General features: G+C 37.1%; 1 protein-coding gene across 1 annotated transcript in view; it reads right to left on the reverse strand.

Moving 5' to 3' along the window:
• Positions 1-15,477, reverse strand: part of LOC128652604 (uridylate-specific endoribonuclease-like) — an 82,276-nt gene that overhangs the window by 53,032 nt on the left and 13,767 nt on the right. Inside the window, exons 2-3 of the mRNA XM_053705536.1 lie at positions 5,223-5,705; positions 1,438-1,557 (exon numbers count right to left, since the gene is read on the reverse strand). Of these exons, the coding sequence (XP_053561511.1) occupies positions 1,438-1,557; positions 5,223-5,705 (603 nt within the window). The remainder of the gene's footprint in view (positions 1-1,437; positions 1,558-5,222; positions 5,706-15,477) is intronic.

The following is a 15,477-nucleotide window of genomic DNA, read 5'->3' on the forward strand; positions in this document are numbered from 1 at the left end:
TATCTCAGGCAAAAATCTCTACATCCGGGGGGAGTGGTCTCTCCACCCAGATGTATTCTATCGAATTGTACAGATGTAGGGCTCTCCAGAGGTAGATCTGATGGCCTCTCGTCTGAACAAGAAACTTCCCAGGTACCTTCCAGGTCCAGGGATACTCATGCAGAAATGATGGACACGCTAGCAGTTCCTTGGTTTTCCCAGTCTGCTTACATTTTTCCCCCTCTGGTTCTACTTACAAGAGTGGTCTCAAAGATCATAATAGAACAACTTATATGTTTCTGACAGCACCAGCGTGGCCTCACAGGATTTGGTATGCAGACCTTGTCTGAATGTCTAGTTGCTAGCCTTGGACTCCTACTCTAAGACGTGACCTCCTGTCTCGAGGCCCGTTATTCCATCCAGATCTCAAATTTCTAAATTTGATGGCATGGAAATTGAACGTTTAGTCCTCAGTCATAGAGGTTTATCTGACTCCATTATTAACATTATGATTCAGGCTCATAAGCCTGTTTCAAGGAAAATATACCACAAGGTTTGGAAAACCAATATTATGGTTTTCTTCACATAATTATTCCTGGCATTCCTTTCGTATTTCCTAGGATTCTTCAGTTTCTTCAGGATGGTTTGAATAAAGGTTTGTCTGCCAATACCTTAAAAGGACAAATCTCTGCTCTTTCTCTTTGCATACCTTTACTAAATTTTACCATTTTGATGTTTTTGCATCGGAAGCAGCTTTTGGTAGAAAGATTCTTCAGGCAGTTGTCTCAGTTCGATTCTAGTGCCTATGATTTAAGTTTTTTGAATTTTAAAGAATCAATTATTGTTTGGATTTCATTTCTCAGCGGAAATGGCTGATTTTATTTTATCCCTCCCTTTATTGTTACTCGTGGACTTCCACATCTTGGGTATTATATCCCATCAGTAACAAGCTTGTGGAATCTCGCCCCCTATATGAAAGAAAACATAATTTATGTAAGAACTTAACCTGATCAATTCATTTTTTCATGGTGGCGAGAGTCCACGAGGCCCACCCATTTTTGTGTGTTTTTTATATATTTTGTATAAAGCACATCTTTTATCCTGCTCCTCTTTTTTATGCTTTTACTCATTTTACTTATTTCACCTCACTAACTTGGCTATATGTTAAACTGAGGTTTGAGTGAGGTGGGAGGTGTATTTATAGGCATTTGAGGTTTGGGAAACTTTGCCTCCTCCTGGTAGGAATGTGTATCCCATTAGTATCAAGCTCATGAACTCTCGCCACCATGAAATAAATTAATTTATCAGGTAAGTTCTTGTATAAATTATGTTTTTGACCTTTTTAGATGAAAATATTTCTTCAATTTATTTTTTATATATTAACATTGTAGCACACACAAGCACATCATATATCTACATATTGGGTATAAAAGATCAGACGTTTTTCTCTTTCCTTACATAGACATATGTGGTAGTCATCGCAGCAGTCATCAAATCGCTTACAATGTTCATTGCACTGACAACTATAGGACTTGTTTGGTTTGTCTCCACAGCGTTTCTTGCATGAGTCCTGGCAACCTGTAGAAAGAAGAAAAATACATAAAATTACCATTTTTTTTTAAAAGAAATGTATTTAAAAATTGTTTTATACACAATTTAGGTAAATAATTGTCACAGATTCTGTGTATATGTAAAAGAGTGTGTGTACTGGTATAAGCAATTACTGTTGATTATATGCTTATTAGGGATGGGCGAATGTTTCGCAACAATGCTCCCGCTCGCACGCTAGCTCCTCCTCCTCTATTTGCACCTCGGGTAGCGCTCGTATTACAAGTTGAAAGTAAAAAGACCTCATATTTTTGAGCCCTTATAACTTTTGCGCACAATATTTTTTTTTAATAATGGAACTTTACTTGTTTAGCGAAACAGTTAACCAGAGCTCTGAGGACTCACTATCCTTACAGTCGTTAACTTCAATTACGCTCAAGTGATCGTGTTTACTTTCAACTTGTAATATGAGCGCTACACCCGATGCATGCAATCACCGCGATAAACCCCTTTTCACTTGCGCGTAACTGTTAGCACATCACTCATAATCTGGCCCTTAATGTTTAAATATAATCTGATGAGCCACTATGTGTGTAAAAGTAAATGTAACAAGAGGTGAGCAGACATGATTCGCTGTAGCAAATCATGTCCGCTCAACCTTGCTAAATGCCGACAGCATACACATAGTGAAATGCTTGCGCAATGCAGCCCCCTGCTCACTGGTGGCCAATAGGATACTAGCAGGGGCTGTCAATCATCCTGATCGTATCAGATCGGTATGATTTCAGTCCGTCACCTAAAAGGTGGTGGAGAAGTTAAGGAGCAGCTGCTTCTTAACTTCTTTTTCTGGTGGAACCAGAAATGATGGGACTTGGATTCAGCATCCACTGCTTAATAAATCAACCCCTTAGGGTTGTTTTAGGATTGCAATAGTACTCTTCAAACAAAAATATTATTGCCAACCTGTGTTTGGATTCTTGCCGAAGTCTGCATGGAAATGATGAAGAGCCAGCAGGTTTATCTTTTATTTTTATTTTGTTTAAATAATCTTTTATTGAGGTTAAAAAGATAAAACAAAGGACATACATCAATCATCACAGCTTTAAAATAGATAAATAATAATACCCCTAATAATCAAATTCCAAGGTGGGTGAAGCGCACCAGGGGCCCATGTTAGAATATGGGGAGGGGGTATTTTGGTTAAATTATTATCTATTGAAGATTAGCAAATGGTACATAGAAAGTTTACCACCATGTTACAGCGATAACAATCATAAACGAACATTGAGACAAAGGTAATTTGACACCGTACATTTCAGCTAGAGAGTAGCATTAACAGGGCTGGTTGCTATCGGGCTGGGCGCTGGAAAGATATAGCGTTTATGTGACCATACAGGTTATTTTGCTGCGTGTCTGTCATTGACAATAACTGCATATCAGGTGGCATGGTTTATCAAATAGGTGAGGCATGGAAAACTATTTATTATACCTTCAGGTAGGAGCTGACTCACCCCCGCCCTCGCCGGCTGAGGGAGGGGAAGAAATCATGTTGTTATAAAAAAATAGAAGGAAATAATTAATTTTAGAGTGTCCTAATACAGGAGCATTGGTTTGTTCAATATGGTATTAGACAGAAAATCACCCTCTAATGAGAGTATTCATACAAGCGAAGTGAGATCTACTCTCTGCTCCCTATGATTTAACTTAATTCAACTCTGTAGTTAAAGGGACATGAAACCCAAAAATCTTTTTCATGATTCAGATAGAGAATACAATTTTAGACAACTTTCCAATTTACTTCTATTATTTAAATTTGAATTTGCTTCCTTCTCTTGTTATCATTTGCTGAAAGGTTTATCTAGGCAAGTTCATGAGCAGCAGATAAACTAGGTTCTGTTGTTGATTGGTGGCTGCATGTATATATATATTGAATGTGATTGGCTCACCCATGTTTTCAGTTAGAAACTAGTAGTGCATTGCTGCTCCTTCAACAAATGATACCAAGAGAATGAAACAGATTAGATAATAGAAGTAAATTAGAAAGTTGTTTAAAATTGTATTCTCTGTCTGCATCATGAAAGAAAAAATGTGGATTTCATGTCCCTTTAAGGGAAACATATATAGCTTAACTGCTGAGTCCAAACCTCGGACACATTGGATAACCCTGAGCAAACCGGACACTGTTATGTAATTATACTTATCTCTAACATACTCCTCTAAAGTTAACCTGGAGATTATATCAGTGTCAAGCATTATGGGCTTTAATATCATCTGAGTAGTTTATGCAATAAGGTGAGGAACTTAAATCATAAGATATACAGTTTTGTAGCTGCAGTTAGTACATATCTTTGCTTATGCAACAAATCTTCACTCATCTCTTACCCCAGGACAGACATAGCAGTTAGAGCCAACCCTGACGTCAGTAGAGAATGAAGCAAGGCATATATATATACCATAAAGAGATATATATGAGGTAGCAGATATCTAATTAACAATATATGGGGCACTATATTAGTTAGTAGGATACTAACATATTCAGGCCAAATTGAAAATTGAAATAGCTATAATACTGTCATTGCAGAGATATATGTGACAGGAATCCAATCGGATGAGACTTGTCTGGAACATTAATATATCCTTAAGGTTAAGAGATTATGCAAAAAGAAGCAAAACTGCTTGTTACAATAATAATATTTCTACAGAATTATACTGGAGTCCTACTGTAGTAAAAACTGGTTTTAATGTTATAGTACTATGCTAGAGTAGGAGTTCTATGGGCATATATCCGTCATAAAAATCTACAGGTATAGCTGGAACTGACATGTCAAACACACTGTTATCATTATATGTCCCCAGGTGCATTTATAGAGAAGGAGTAACAGTGGAATACAGCTGAAACTATAATCCTAACCTGTAGGGGGTATTAAAAGATTCACAGTAGTTTGATGAACAATGAAACAGTGTAAGAATCATTCTGTCAATACCAAAGATAGTTTAACAAAACAAATAGCCCTGTCTGAGCTTAGTGTGACATGGAATATAGCATTTATCATGGTAACATAATATTCTAATATCATATTGTGCAGGGTAATGTTGCTAAGGCTATGATCTAAATGTAACAACTTTATATGAGAGAACAATAATTCAGTAGGTGTTCAGACAATGTACACATCTAGCCACTCAAAGGATAAAATAATGACCTGGTAATGTATTGGGAGACAGGGATGTATTAGCATTAGTATTACCCCTAGTTTAGACTTTGTGTCAAGGATTTAATTGTACATAAGTAAGTTATCATATCTAGTGGTCTGTGGTTATGTAATACACTTGGCTTATAGGAATCATTGTCAAAACATCCAATAATCAATTCTATGAAAATAACAGTATTCCTGCATGAGGAACATTTCATGTATATGGTGAAGAGACATTACAGTGAGAGTCAAAAACAATATAGTCAGGCTATGGGCCAATGCAATGTAACAATTATGAGGCTTATGGCCCTAAAGTTTAGCCAATGCTGGACTTATGTGTTTACCCAATGACAATCTTTAAGTAGCACAGAAACAATGGTGATAAAGACTGGGCAAATTGATGTAAATACTGCAGTAAACCCAGTGATGTCAGTGAACTGAGAAAGACCCAGATTATCAGGACCCAGCAACTGTATGTCCCCTTTATGTCACATTTAATCTTACAGCCACCAATGTGATGCTGAGGTCCTCCGCTCTCTCTTAGGTCAGCCAGTGTTCGGATTTCAGCCCAGAACTCCTTAGATATCTTGACATTGCCTACTAGCAGGCCAACCACACCATCTCGGGCTTTGAGTACAGAGGGCTCTGCGAGAGGGACCCTACTCTTTGCAACAGAATCATGTCCATCCATAGTACTATGGTCTCTGGGCTGCCGCGCAACTGGGTCAAGGTGTGGCTCCTCTTCCGCTGCATTAGCCCATGGTGGATGACCCTGAGTTTGCACTATGCAGTGCCGTGTATACTCTGCTTCGGAGATAGTGGGCCGCAGAGGACCGTGTTGCTTACAGTGGTCCGTTAGGTCTACTGGATTAGGCTCAGGGCTCCGTTCATCTATGCAGCTCACTTCCTTCAAGTCTTGAGGTACATCTCCTCTCCAACGTGGTATACTTGAGATGCAGAGTCTGGTAGCTTTCTCTGTCCCACATGCTATTGGTGTATCTCATTTTAGGTTCACAGCCGCTCTCAGTTCCTCGATGAGTGCTTGTTGAGGGGCTTCCATAGAGATTAGCAGGCTGCGTAGCGCAGATACAATTTATTTTGCCATAGGTTGACTTAAGGCTAGGTTCATGTGTGAGAAAAGAAAGGTAACTCTAATAATAGCGATAGTGCATAGATGTCTTATATAATGGCATAATCACATCAGGCCAGAAAGATCTTTGTGCTGTTGTGTCGCCAAACACTTTGATACAGTGGCCTATATTGGTTGCCCCACATTCTAGGGCTTAATTTAGAGAGGTATTGTAGTTTAGGATTCCATTTCTTGCTTCATATAATGATTTATTTGATCCTACAGCAGGAGCTCTAGAAAGAAATGTCTTGCTGCTTCAGCTACTGACTCCACCCCATCACCAGCAGGTTTATTTGATAAACTCTTCATGGATATATGAATAACGCTGATAATATGAGCATCCAACGTGAGATAACTTTATATCTCTATATAATGCTTATGAATGTGCCATTTTGATGGACACTAAGGGCGTTGATTCAGGTATATTAGTTAGTAAATATTTTCTGTATTCTATGATTTGCTTTGTGTTTTGTTTTTTTGCAGTTCATGTTAGAGTTTACTGAACAAAGCTGAAGATCTGAAAAAAAAACTAATTTACCCTGAGAAGCTATTTGCTGATTTATACTTCATCAATATTTTCCTCTCTTGGACACGTTAATATGTTCCCGTTTCTTCCCTGCATTTCCCCTCTATTGTTCTTACAAACTCCCTCTTTATACCCCTATAAAATATATCCTGATTGACCTCTTCGCCTGTCACTTGCTAGCACACATTTCCCTGTCAAACATCTAGCTACATCTGTAGCAGAAAATCAGTCACCTGACGGTTTGTCTATATAAACCCAATTAATACATATTTGCATTAATTTTGTAATGTGGTGTATGTGTTTAAGTAAAATATGTAGGTCCAACAAATCCAGATGAGTTTAGGGATATAGCCTTTGGAAAGCTTCTTTAATATTTTTACCAGGTCCTCTTGGTTGTTTCCAATAATGGTTGATTCCAATCACAGAGCAGATCTTATAGGTTCCTCGCAATCTCTGTATGTAGGGTTTTGTTGGGTCAGGCAAGTTACAACATACTTATGAATTACATAATTTCACTAGTTAAAAACTGTAATTTCTAGAGATTATCTGATGGACAAAAAAATAATATGGTCCATTAATATGTTCTGTTTTATTTTATCCTTATTATTATTATCATTAACCCCTTCACGTTGTTAGGACAATCCATGACGTTCTAATAGCGCTGGGCTTTAACGCCGTTAGAACGCATTGGAATGTCCTACCTTATGCATAATCCTGCAGCTCCCCTCTTTGATGAAGTTAAGAATTGGCTTGGAGGCGTGCCTAGCAGAATAGGCACTACATAATGATCCAATCCTGGCCTTGAAATTATGTGATCGCATAAATGATAACGTGACTTCCTTTTTACTAATAGTCTTTACATTCGAACTTCGTTCTGATGTTAACTCTATTGTACCGACATGAAGGGGTTAATAAAGCTAACAATAAAAATAACCTAACAATAGGTTGTGTGCATTTTGAGATAGGTCAGGGCCTTAAAGGACCACTAAAGTAAAAAATAAAATTTCATGATTCAGATAAAGCATGCAATTTATAAAAAAAAGCAAAGAACTTTCAAATATACTATACTATAATATATATATATACTGTATATAATCAAAATGTGCTCATTCTTTTTTCTGGGACTCCGGCTCCTACTGAGCACGTGCAAAAGTGCACAGTACATAAGTATATGCATTTTGTGTTTTGCTGATAGCTGTCACCTGATACAGGTGAATGGAACATTGAATTAATGACTCTTGGCAGGGCCCTCTGCCCATTTGATCCCTATAAATGTTTCCTTGTATACCACCTATGTTTATAGCGCTGTGTTATTGCAATGTCTTTTCTGTGTATTTGACAATTATTCAATTATACTGTATCTAGTGGTCCTTTAAATGTGTAACACACTATTTATACTGGTTATTATCGGCAAATTCACTAAAATTATTAAAGTATTACTGTTTAATGATTATAATTCCTCTATTTCCTACAATGTTTAAAAATAATTTTTGGTGGTGTGTATCAGATCTGTGTAATGAAGGGTACATTAGTGTTGAAACTTCATGGGAAAAGTGAAATGTGTGAGCTGTTAGATTCTGGGCTTCATCTGTGAGAACAGCTGGCCAGGAACTTCTGTGGCCTGTGCTGCTATTGCTATGTAGGACAGAGCTGATTAAGTCCTCTCAGGGAATTTTTACTCAGCGTTTGGCAGCAAGCCATGTGCAAATAATACTGTGCTCTCATGCACTCTCTCTAATTGTAGGTAACAGGGGACTCCTGTAGTATTGAGGGACTCTTCTTTTTGCTTAGGACTTAAAGATTACATAGTTATCAAGCTGTTGAATGCACAATTACACAGTCATTTAATATAGCTGTTTTTGTTTTGTTTATTGTGTGTGATTTTAAAGGAGACTGCTAATTTTTAGTTGTATTTGTAAATTATCATCTTTTTTTTAACTCAACATTTCATTCCCCATAAATTGTTGTTTTATCCATAATTATAAAACTTTCCAATGTACTTTCATTATTTTTTTTCTGTGCTTCCTATAATTTAAAGAAAAATTTTAGTGTTTCCCCTCCCTCAAAAAGACTTGAGTGTATTCTGTGGATTGCAGAACCTTGACACTTCCTACGTGCTGCACTGCCATTGGTTGATATGTGAACATACTTTTTTACCTGTCTCTGATTGGCCATAGCAAACAAAATAAACAATATCCAAGAGGCTTTTTAACCTTTTAACGCCGTTATGCCGTTCTATTCCGTCATATTTACACTGGGCTTTAAAGCCGTTATGACGGAATAGAACGTCATATCAAACGGCTGTCCTGAAGCCTTCTGCGCTTCAAGGACTTGATCGCGGTCTGGAGGGCGTTCCTAGGGTTGTAGGGACGCCCCCCAGATGCGATCCAATAATTGAAATCTCGCGATCGTATGCACGATCGCGTAGTTTCAATTTGTCTACATCGGAACAGGTGTTCCGATGTAGACACTTTAACCCTGTCACGAAAGGGTTAAGGGGTGTGTCCAGAGGTTGAAAACTAATGCATATATAAAGAAAATATACTTTTAAACTATCTTAAAACATGTATTCTGTATTCAGATTGCAGTGAATAATTTTTAAAGCACAGATTGAAAGAAATACTTCGATGTCCCTTTTAATTTTGCATAATAAAGTATTTGGTTGTGTTGTAATTGTAATAAAAAAAGTATTTTTAAGTTTTCTATGCTACAATCTGCAATGAAAGTAGATTTATAGGGAAATGAAATTGATGTATTAACAGTAACAGTAGGGATGGGAGAATGTTTTGCAGCATTCAAAAAAACGAAACAAATTTTAACAAATGCGTTCGTTCATTTCAAATGTTTGCACAACATTTGTTTAATGTAATAATATTTCTAATGCTATCTTTAAATTTAATATTCAATTCAAATTTTTCTAATTTGAATATTGCATAATTCAAAGTGAAACATTCAAATTAATATATTTCTAACTATTATGTATCAATTACTAAATTCCTACCACATGAACTATTGAATTTTTGAATAGTATTTGTTAAATCCAATGTGGATATTCGCTCTAAATATGAACATTCAAAAATTAAAGTAACATTTGAAAACCGGAAATAACATTCGATTACCAAATTTTAATGGATTTTCATTCTTATCAACATTTAATTGTAAAAAATGAATGTCTATAGAACTATTCATTCTACCAAATGAATTACACTTTCAGCAAATTCACCCATCGCTAGTAAACAGCCCACCAAATATGAGCTTCTCATTTTAGAGAAACTACCATAGTAACACTGAAAAGCAAGAAAGTTGCACAGTCAGGATAGGTGAATCTACAGAATTTGTGACCTATTACCCAGGTTCTCCATAAAGCAGAACTATATAGAAAGGTAAAGCAGAAATTAACACTGATGAATAGCTGTTGTATCACGTCTAGCTCTATGGCAGTTGTATAAAACCAATATTATATTTTTTAGTTAAAGTGACATAACAGACTTTGAGACTGTACTATACATTGCTTAATTAGGAAAACAACTTTGCAATATATTTTAACTAGCTGTTGCCCGCGACTTCGCTCACATGGATTTTGTGATTTGTAAAAAATAGTGAAAAACACGCCCAATCGCAACGATGTTTGCCCGTTAGGGTTGTGCACTCACTGACATGAACTTCTTGAGTTTTCATTTATTATCTGTCACCTAGATTACAACGCTGCTTTTTAACGCTCGCTGGTATTACGAGTCTTGAAATGACAGGCTCACCGATCACTTTTTTGTCCAGACTTGGAAATACCGCAAATCCTCTCAAGTCAATTGCGTATCCTATATTTTCAAAGGGACTTGCATAGCGCCGGTATTACGAGCCTGACCAAAAGTGAGCGGTAGACCCTCTCCTGTCAAGACTGGTACCGCATTTTAAAGTCAGTAGTTAAGAGTTTTGCACTACAACGCTGTAGCATAAAACTCTTAACTAAAGTGCTAAAAAGTACACTAACACCCATAAACTACCTATTAACCCTTAAACCGAGGCCGTCCCACATCGCAAACCCTAAAATAAATATTTTAACCCCTAATCTGCCGAACTGGACATCACCGCCACTATAGTAAATATATTAACCCCTAAACCGCTGCACTCCCGCATCGCAAACACTAGTTAAATATTATTAACCCTCTAATCTGCTGTCCCTAACATCGTCGACACCTACCTAAATTTATTAACCCCTAATATGCCGCCCTCAACGTCGCCACCATTATATTAAATGTATTAACCCCTAAACCTAAGTCTAACCCTAACCCTAACCCCCCTAACTTAAATATAATTACAATAAATCTAAATAAAATTTCTACAATTACCTAAATAATTCCTATTTAAAACTAAATACCTATAAAATAAACTCTAAACTAGCTACAATATAACTGATAGTTACATTGTAGCTAGCTTAAGGTTTATTTTTATTTTACAGACAACTTTGTATTTATGTAGTTATTAAATAGTTATTAACTACCTAGTTAAAATAAAGACAAATTTACCTTTAAAATAAAACCTAACCTAAGTAACAATTACACCTAACACTACACTATAATTAAATAAATTAACTAAATTAAATACAATTAATTACAATTAAATAAAATTATCTAAAGTACAAAACCCCCCCCACAAAATTACAGAAAATAATAAAATAATTACAAGATTTTTAAACTAATTACACCTACTCTAATCCCCCTAACAAAATAAAAAAGCCCCCCAAAATAAAAAAGCCCTAACCTAAACTAAATTACAAATAGCCCTTAAAAGGGCCTTTTGCTGGGCCTTGCCCCAAAGTAATCAGCTCTTTTACCTGTAAAAAAAAAGTACAAATGCCCCCCAACATTAAAACCCACCACCCACACAACCAACCCTACTCTAAAACCCACCCAATCCCCCCTTAAAGAAACCTAACACTAACCCCTTGAAGATCACCCTACCATGAGACATCTTCACCCAAAAGTGGTCCTCCAGACGGGCAGAAGTCTTCATCCAAGCCGGGCAGAAGAGGTCCTCCAGACGGGCAGAAGTCTTCATCCAGTTGGCATCTTCTATCTTCATCCATCCGGCGTGGAGTTGGTCCATCTTCAAGACATCCGATGCAGAGCATCCTCTTCATCCGGAGTCTTCTGACTAAATGACAGTACCTTTAAGTGACGTCATCCAAGATGGCGTCGCTTCAATTTCGATTGGCTGATAGAATCAGCCAATCGGAATTAAGGTAGAATAAATCCTATTGGCTGATGCAATCAGCCAATAGGATTGAGCTCGCATTCTATTGGCTAATGGAACAGCCAATAGAATGCGAGCTCAATCCTATTGGCTGAATGGATCAGCTAATAGGATTGAACTTCAATCCTATTGGCTGATTGCCTCAGCCAATAGGATTTTTTCTACCTTAATTCTGATTGGCCATCTTGGATGACGTCACTTAAAGGTACCGTCATTTAGTAAGAAGACTCCGGATGAAGAGGATGCTCCACTTCGGATGTCTTGAAGATGGATGAAGATAGAAGATGGCATCTAGATGAAGACTTCTGCCCGTCTGGAGGACCTCTTCTGCCCGGCTTGGATGAAGACTTCTGCCCGTCTGGAGGACCACTTCTGCCCGGTTAAGTGAAGACGTCTCACGGTAGGGTGATCTTCAAGGGGTTAGTGTTTGGTTATTTTAAGGGGGGTTGGGTGGGTTTTAGGGTAGGGTTGGTTGTGTGGGTGGTGGGTTTTAATGTTGGGGGGTATTTGTACTTTTTTTTTACAGGTAAAATAGCTGATTACTTTGGGACAATGCCCCGCAAAAGGCCATTTTAAGGGCTATTTGTAATTTAGTGTAGGATAGGGCTTTTTTATTTTGGGGGCTTTTTTATTTTGTTAGGGGGATTAGAATAGGTGTAATTAGTTTAAAAATCTTGTAATTATTTTATTTTTTTCTGTAATTTAGTGGGTTTATTTTCGTACTTTAGATAATTTAATTTAGTTAATTTATTTAATTATAGTGTAGTGTTAGGTGTTAGTGTAACTTAGGTTAGGTTTTATTTTACAGGTAAATTTGTCTTTATTTTAACTAGGTAGTTATTAAATAGTTAATAACTATTTAATAACTATTGTACCTAGTTAAAATAAATACAAAGTTGCCTGTAAAATAAAAACAAACCCTAAGCTAGCTACAATGTAACTATTAGTTATATTGCATCTAGTTTAGTGTTTATTTTATAGGTAAGTATTTAGTTTTAAATAGGAATTATTTAGGTAATTGTAGTAATTTTATTTAGATTTATTGTAATTATATTTAAGTTAGGGGGGTTAGGGTTAGAGTTAGACTTAGGTTTAGGGGTTAATAACTTTATTATAGTGGTGGCGACATTGGGAGTGGCAGATTAGGGGTTAATAAATATAATGTAGGGTTCAGCGATGTTGGGGGCAACAGATTAGGGGTTAATAATATAATGCAGGTGGCGGCGATGTCGGGGGCGGCAGATTAGGAGTTAATAAGTGTAAGATTAGGGGTGTTTAGACTCAGGGTTCATGTTAGGTTGTTAGGTGTAGACATAAAAATTATTTCTCCATAGGAATCAATGGGGCTGCGTTAGGAGCTAAACGCTGCTTTTTTGCAGGTGTTAGATTTTCTTTTCAGACGGGCTCTCCCCCATTGATTCCTGTGGGGAAAACGTGCATGAGCACGTTTAGCCCGCTCACCGCTAACGTAAGCAGCGCTGGTATTGAGGTGAGATGTGGAGCTAAATTTTGCTCTTCGCTCACTTTTTTGCGGCTAACGCCGGGTTTCTAAAAACCCGTAATACCAGCACTGTCTGCAAGTGAGCGGTGAGCATAAACTGCTCGTTAGCACCGCACCCCTCCTAACGCAAAACTCGGAATCTAGGTATGTGTTTCTTGTAATCTAAATACAAATTTTTGTTTCTGTAACATCTTTGTTTTTTGAGATATAGGTATCCTCATAAATTACCCCCCCCCACATACCTTTGACCCCCGTAAGTGGATTTTTGGGAAATGGTAAAACACATGTTTTCTTTATTTTCAAAGAGAATCTAAATACCAATTTTCACGTCTGTAACATCTTTAGTTTTTGAGATATACAGTAGGTATCCTCGTAAAAAAATGCACCCCCCCTTTTTCACCCCATTAGGGACGTAATATCCAAAAATCCTTCCTTAGTGGGTGCCTACATTATAAAAGCAATGTACCTTCCAAATTTCACATTCCTAGGTTAAACGGTTTGAGCTGGGCCTTGATGAGTCAATCAGCCAGGACATTATATATATATATATATATATATATATATAATTTATTTTGTCCCCCTTTCCTATAAATTGAAAGGGTGTTCAAGAATTCTGAGAAATGGAAAATACTCACTGTATATATATATGTGTGTGTGTGTGTGTGTGTGTGAGAAATACTCTAATATATTATAAATGCATTTTTATATGTTTATTTTAGCCCTAGCACTTTACTTCTGGTTTGAAATTTTCTATCATGTATATGAAATATAAGCAGTTATCATGTTCAATATATATATATATATATATATATATATATATATTAATATATATATATATAAAAAAACAACAAGGTTATATTAAAGCAGTTTAAAGTTTAAGTGAAACTAACAGGAAGTTTACTGACTAATATGGACAATTCCACCAGAAAAAGTTAGTTTATTCAGCACAGGAACATCTACCTATTTAAAAAAGTACTGTAATAAATTTTTAAACAGAAAATACATGAGTACAATGTAAATTTTACGGAAGCCCAGAGAGGCCATGCATTTTAAATATTTTTTAACTTGTTTTGTCGACATAACAAAATTGTTTTTTGAAGATTTTTTTAAACTCAGATGTTATATTTGCCTGACTAGATTTCATTCAGGAAGTGTTACAGTGATGGAAGATACTGATTGAAAGGGAAAGCCGCTGCCCTGGCTGTCACAGCAGCCTGCGTTCCATCCAATTTTCATACCCCTTCCGAGGATTTTATCAGATATTCATACCATTTATACATTTTAACCCCTTAAGGACTGGGCCTTTTTTAATATTTACCTATCAAAACTATATATATATATATATTTTAGTAGAAAACCCGAAGTATTGATTTAGGCCCATTTTGGTATATTTCATGACACTATTTCCCCGTCAAATGCGATCAAATTAAAAAAATTGTTTTCACAATTTTAGGTTTCTCACTGAAATTATTTACAAACAGCTTGTGCAATCATGGCAAAAAATGGTTGTAAATGCTTCTCTGGGATCCCCTTTGTTCAGAAACAGCAGACATATATGGCTTTGGCATTGCATATTGGTATTTAAAATGCCGCTAAATGTCGCTGCGCACCACACTTGTATTATGTCCAACAGTGAAGGGGTTAATTAGGTAGCTTGTAGGGCTAATTTTAGCTTTAGTGTAGAGATCAGTCTCCACCCTGACACATCCCACCCCCTGATCCCTCCCTGACCCCTTTCAAACAGCTCTCTTCCACCCTCCACCCCACAATTATCACCCCCCATCTTAAGTACTGGCAAAAAGTCTGCCAGTACTAAAATAAAAGGCATTTTTTTTTACATAATAATATATATATATATTTTTATATATATTTTCTGCAGGGTAGAATCCCCCCTTACCTCCTGATCCCCCCCAAAAAGCTCTCTAATCCTCCCCCGTACCTATTTGCCGCCATCTTAGGTACTGGCAGATGTCTGCCAGTACCAGTTGCTGCAAATTAGGCAGTGTAGCTGCCCCCCCCCTCCTGAATACCCTCCCCCCCAGATCCCTTTCTGGCAACAGATCCCACATAGGATTTCCCTTATTGCCCCTTCTTCCTCCTGCCCACTCACTGAAGCATGTTATTTTTTTTCCAACGCCTGTAGCGTGGCTTAGCGGTCCCACTCGCTCCCACCTTCCTCCCGCCCCTACAGTAATTGGCCGCCCACCCGCCTCATCACTGCAATCCCCTTTTTTACCCACCGATGCAGAGAGGGCCACTGTGTCTGCTATTTCTGAACAAAGGGGATCCCAGAGAAGCATTTACAACCATTTGTGCCATAATTGCAAAGCTGTTTGTAAATCATTTCAGTGAG

This window comes from Bombina bombina, chromosome 3 (genome assembly GCF_027579735.1).
Source record: "Bombina bombina isolate aBomBom1 chromosome 3, aBomBom1.pri, whole genome shotgun sequence".
Lineage (NCBI taxonomy): Eukaryota > Metazoa > Chordata > Amphibia > Anura > Bombinatoridae > Bombina > Bombina bombina.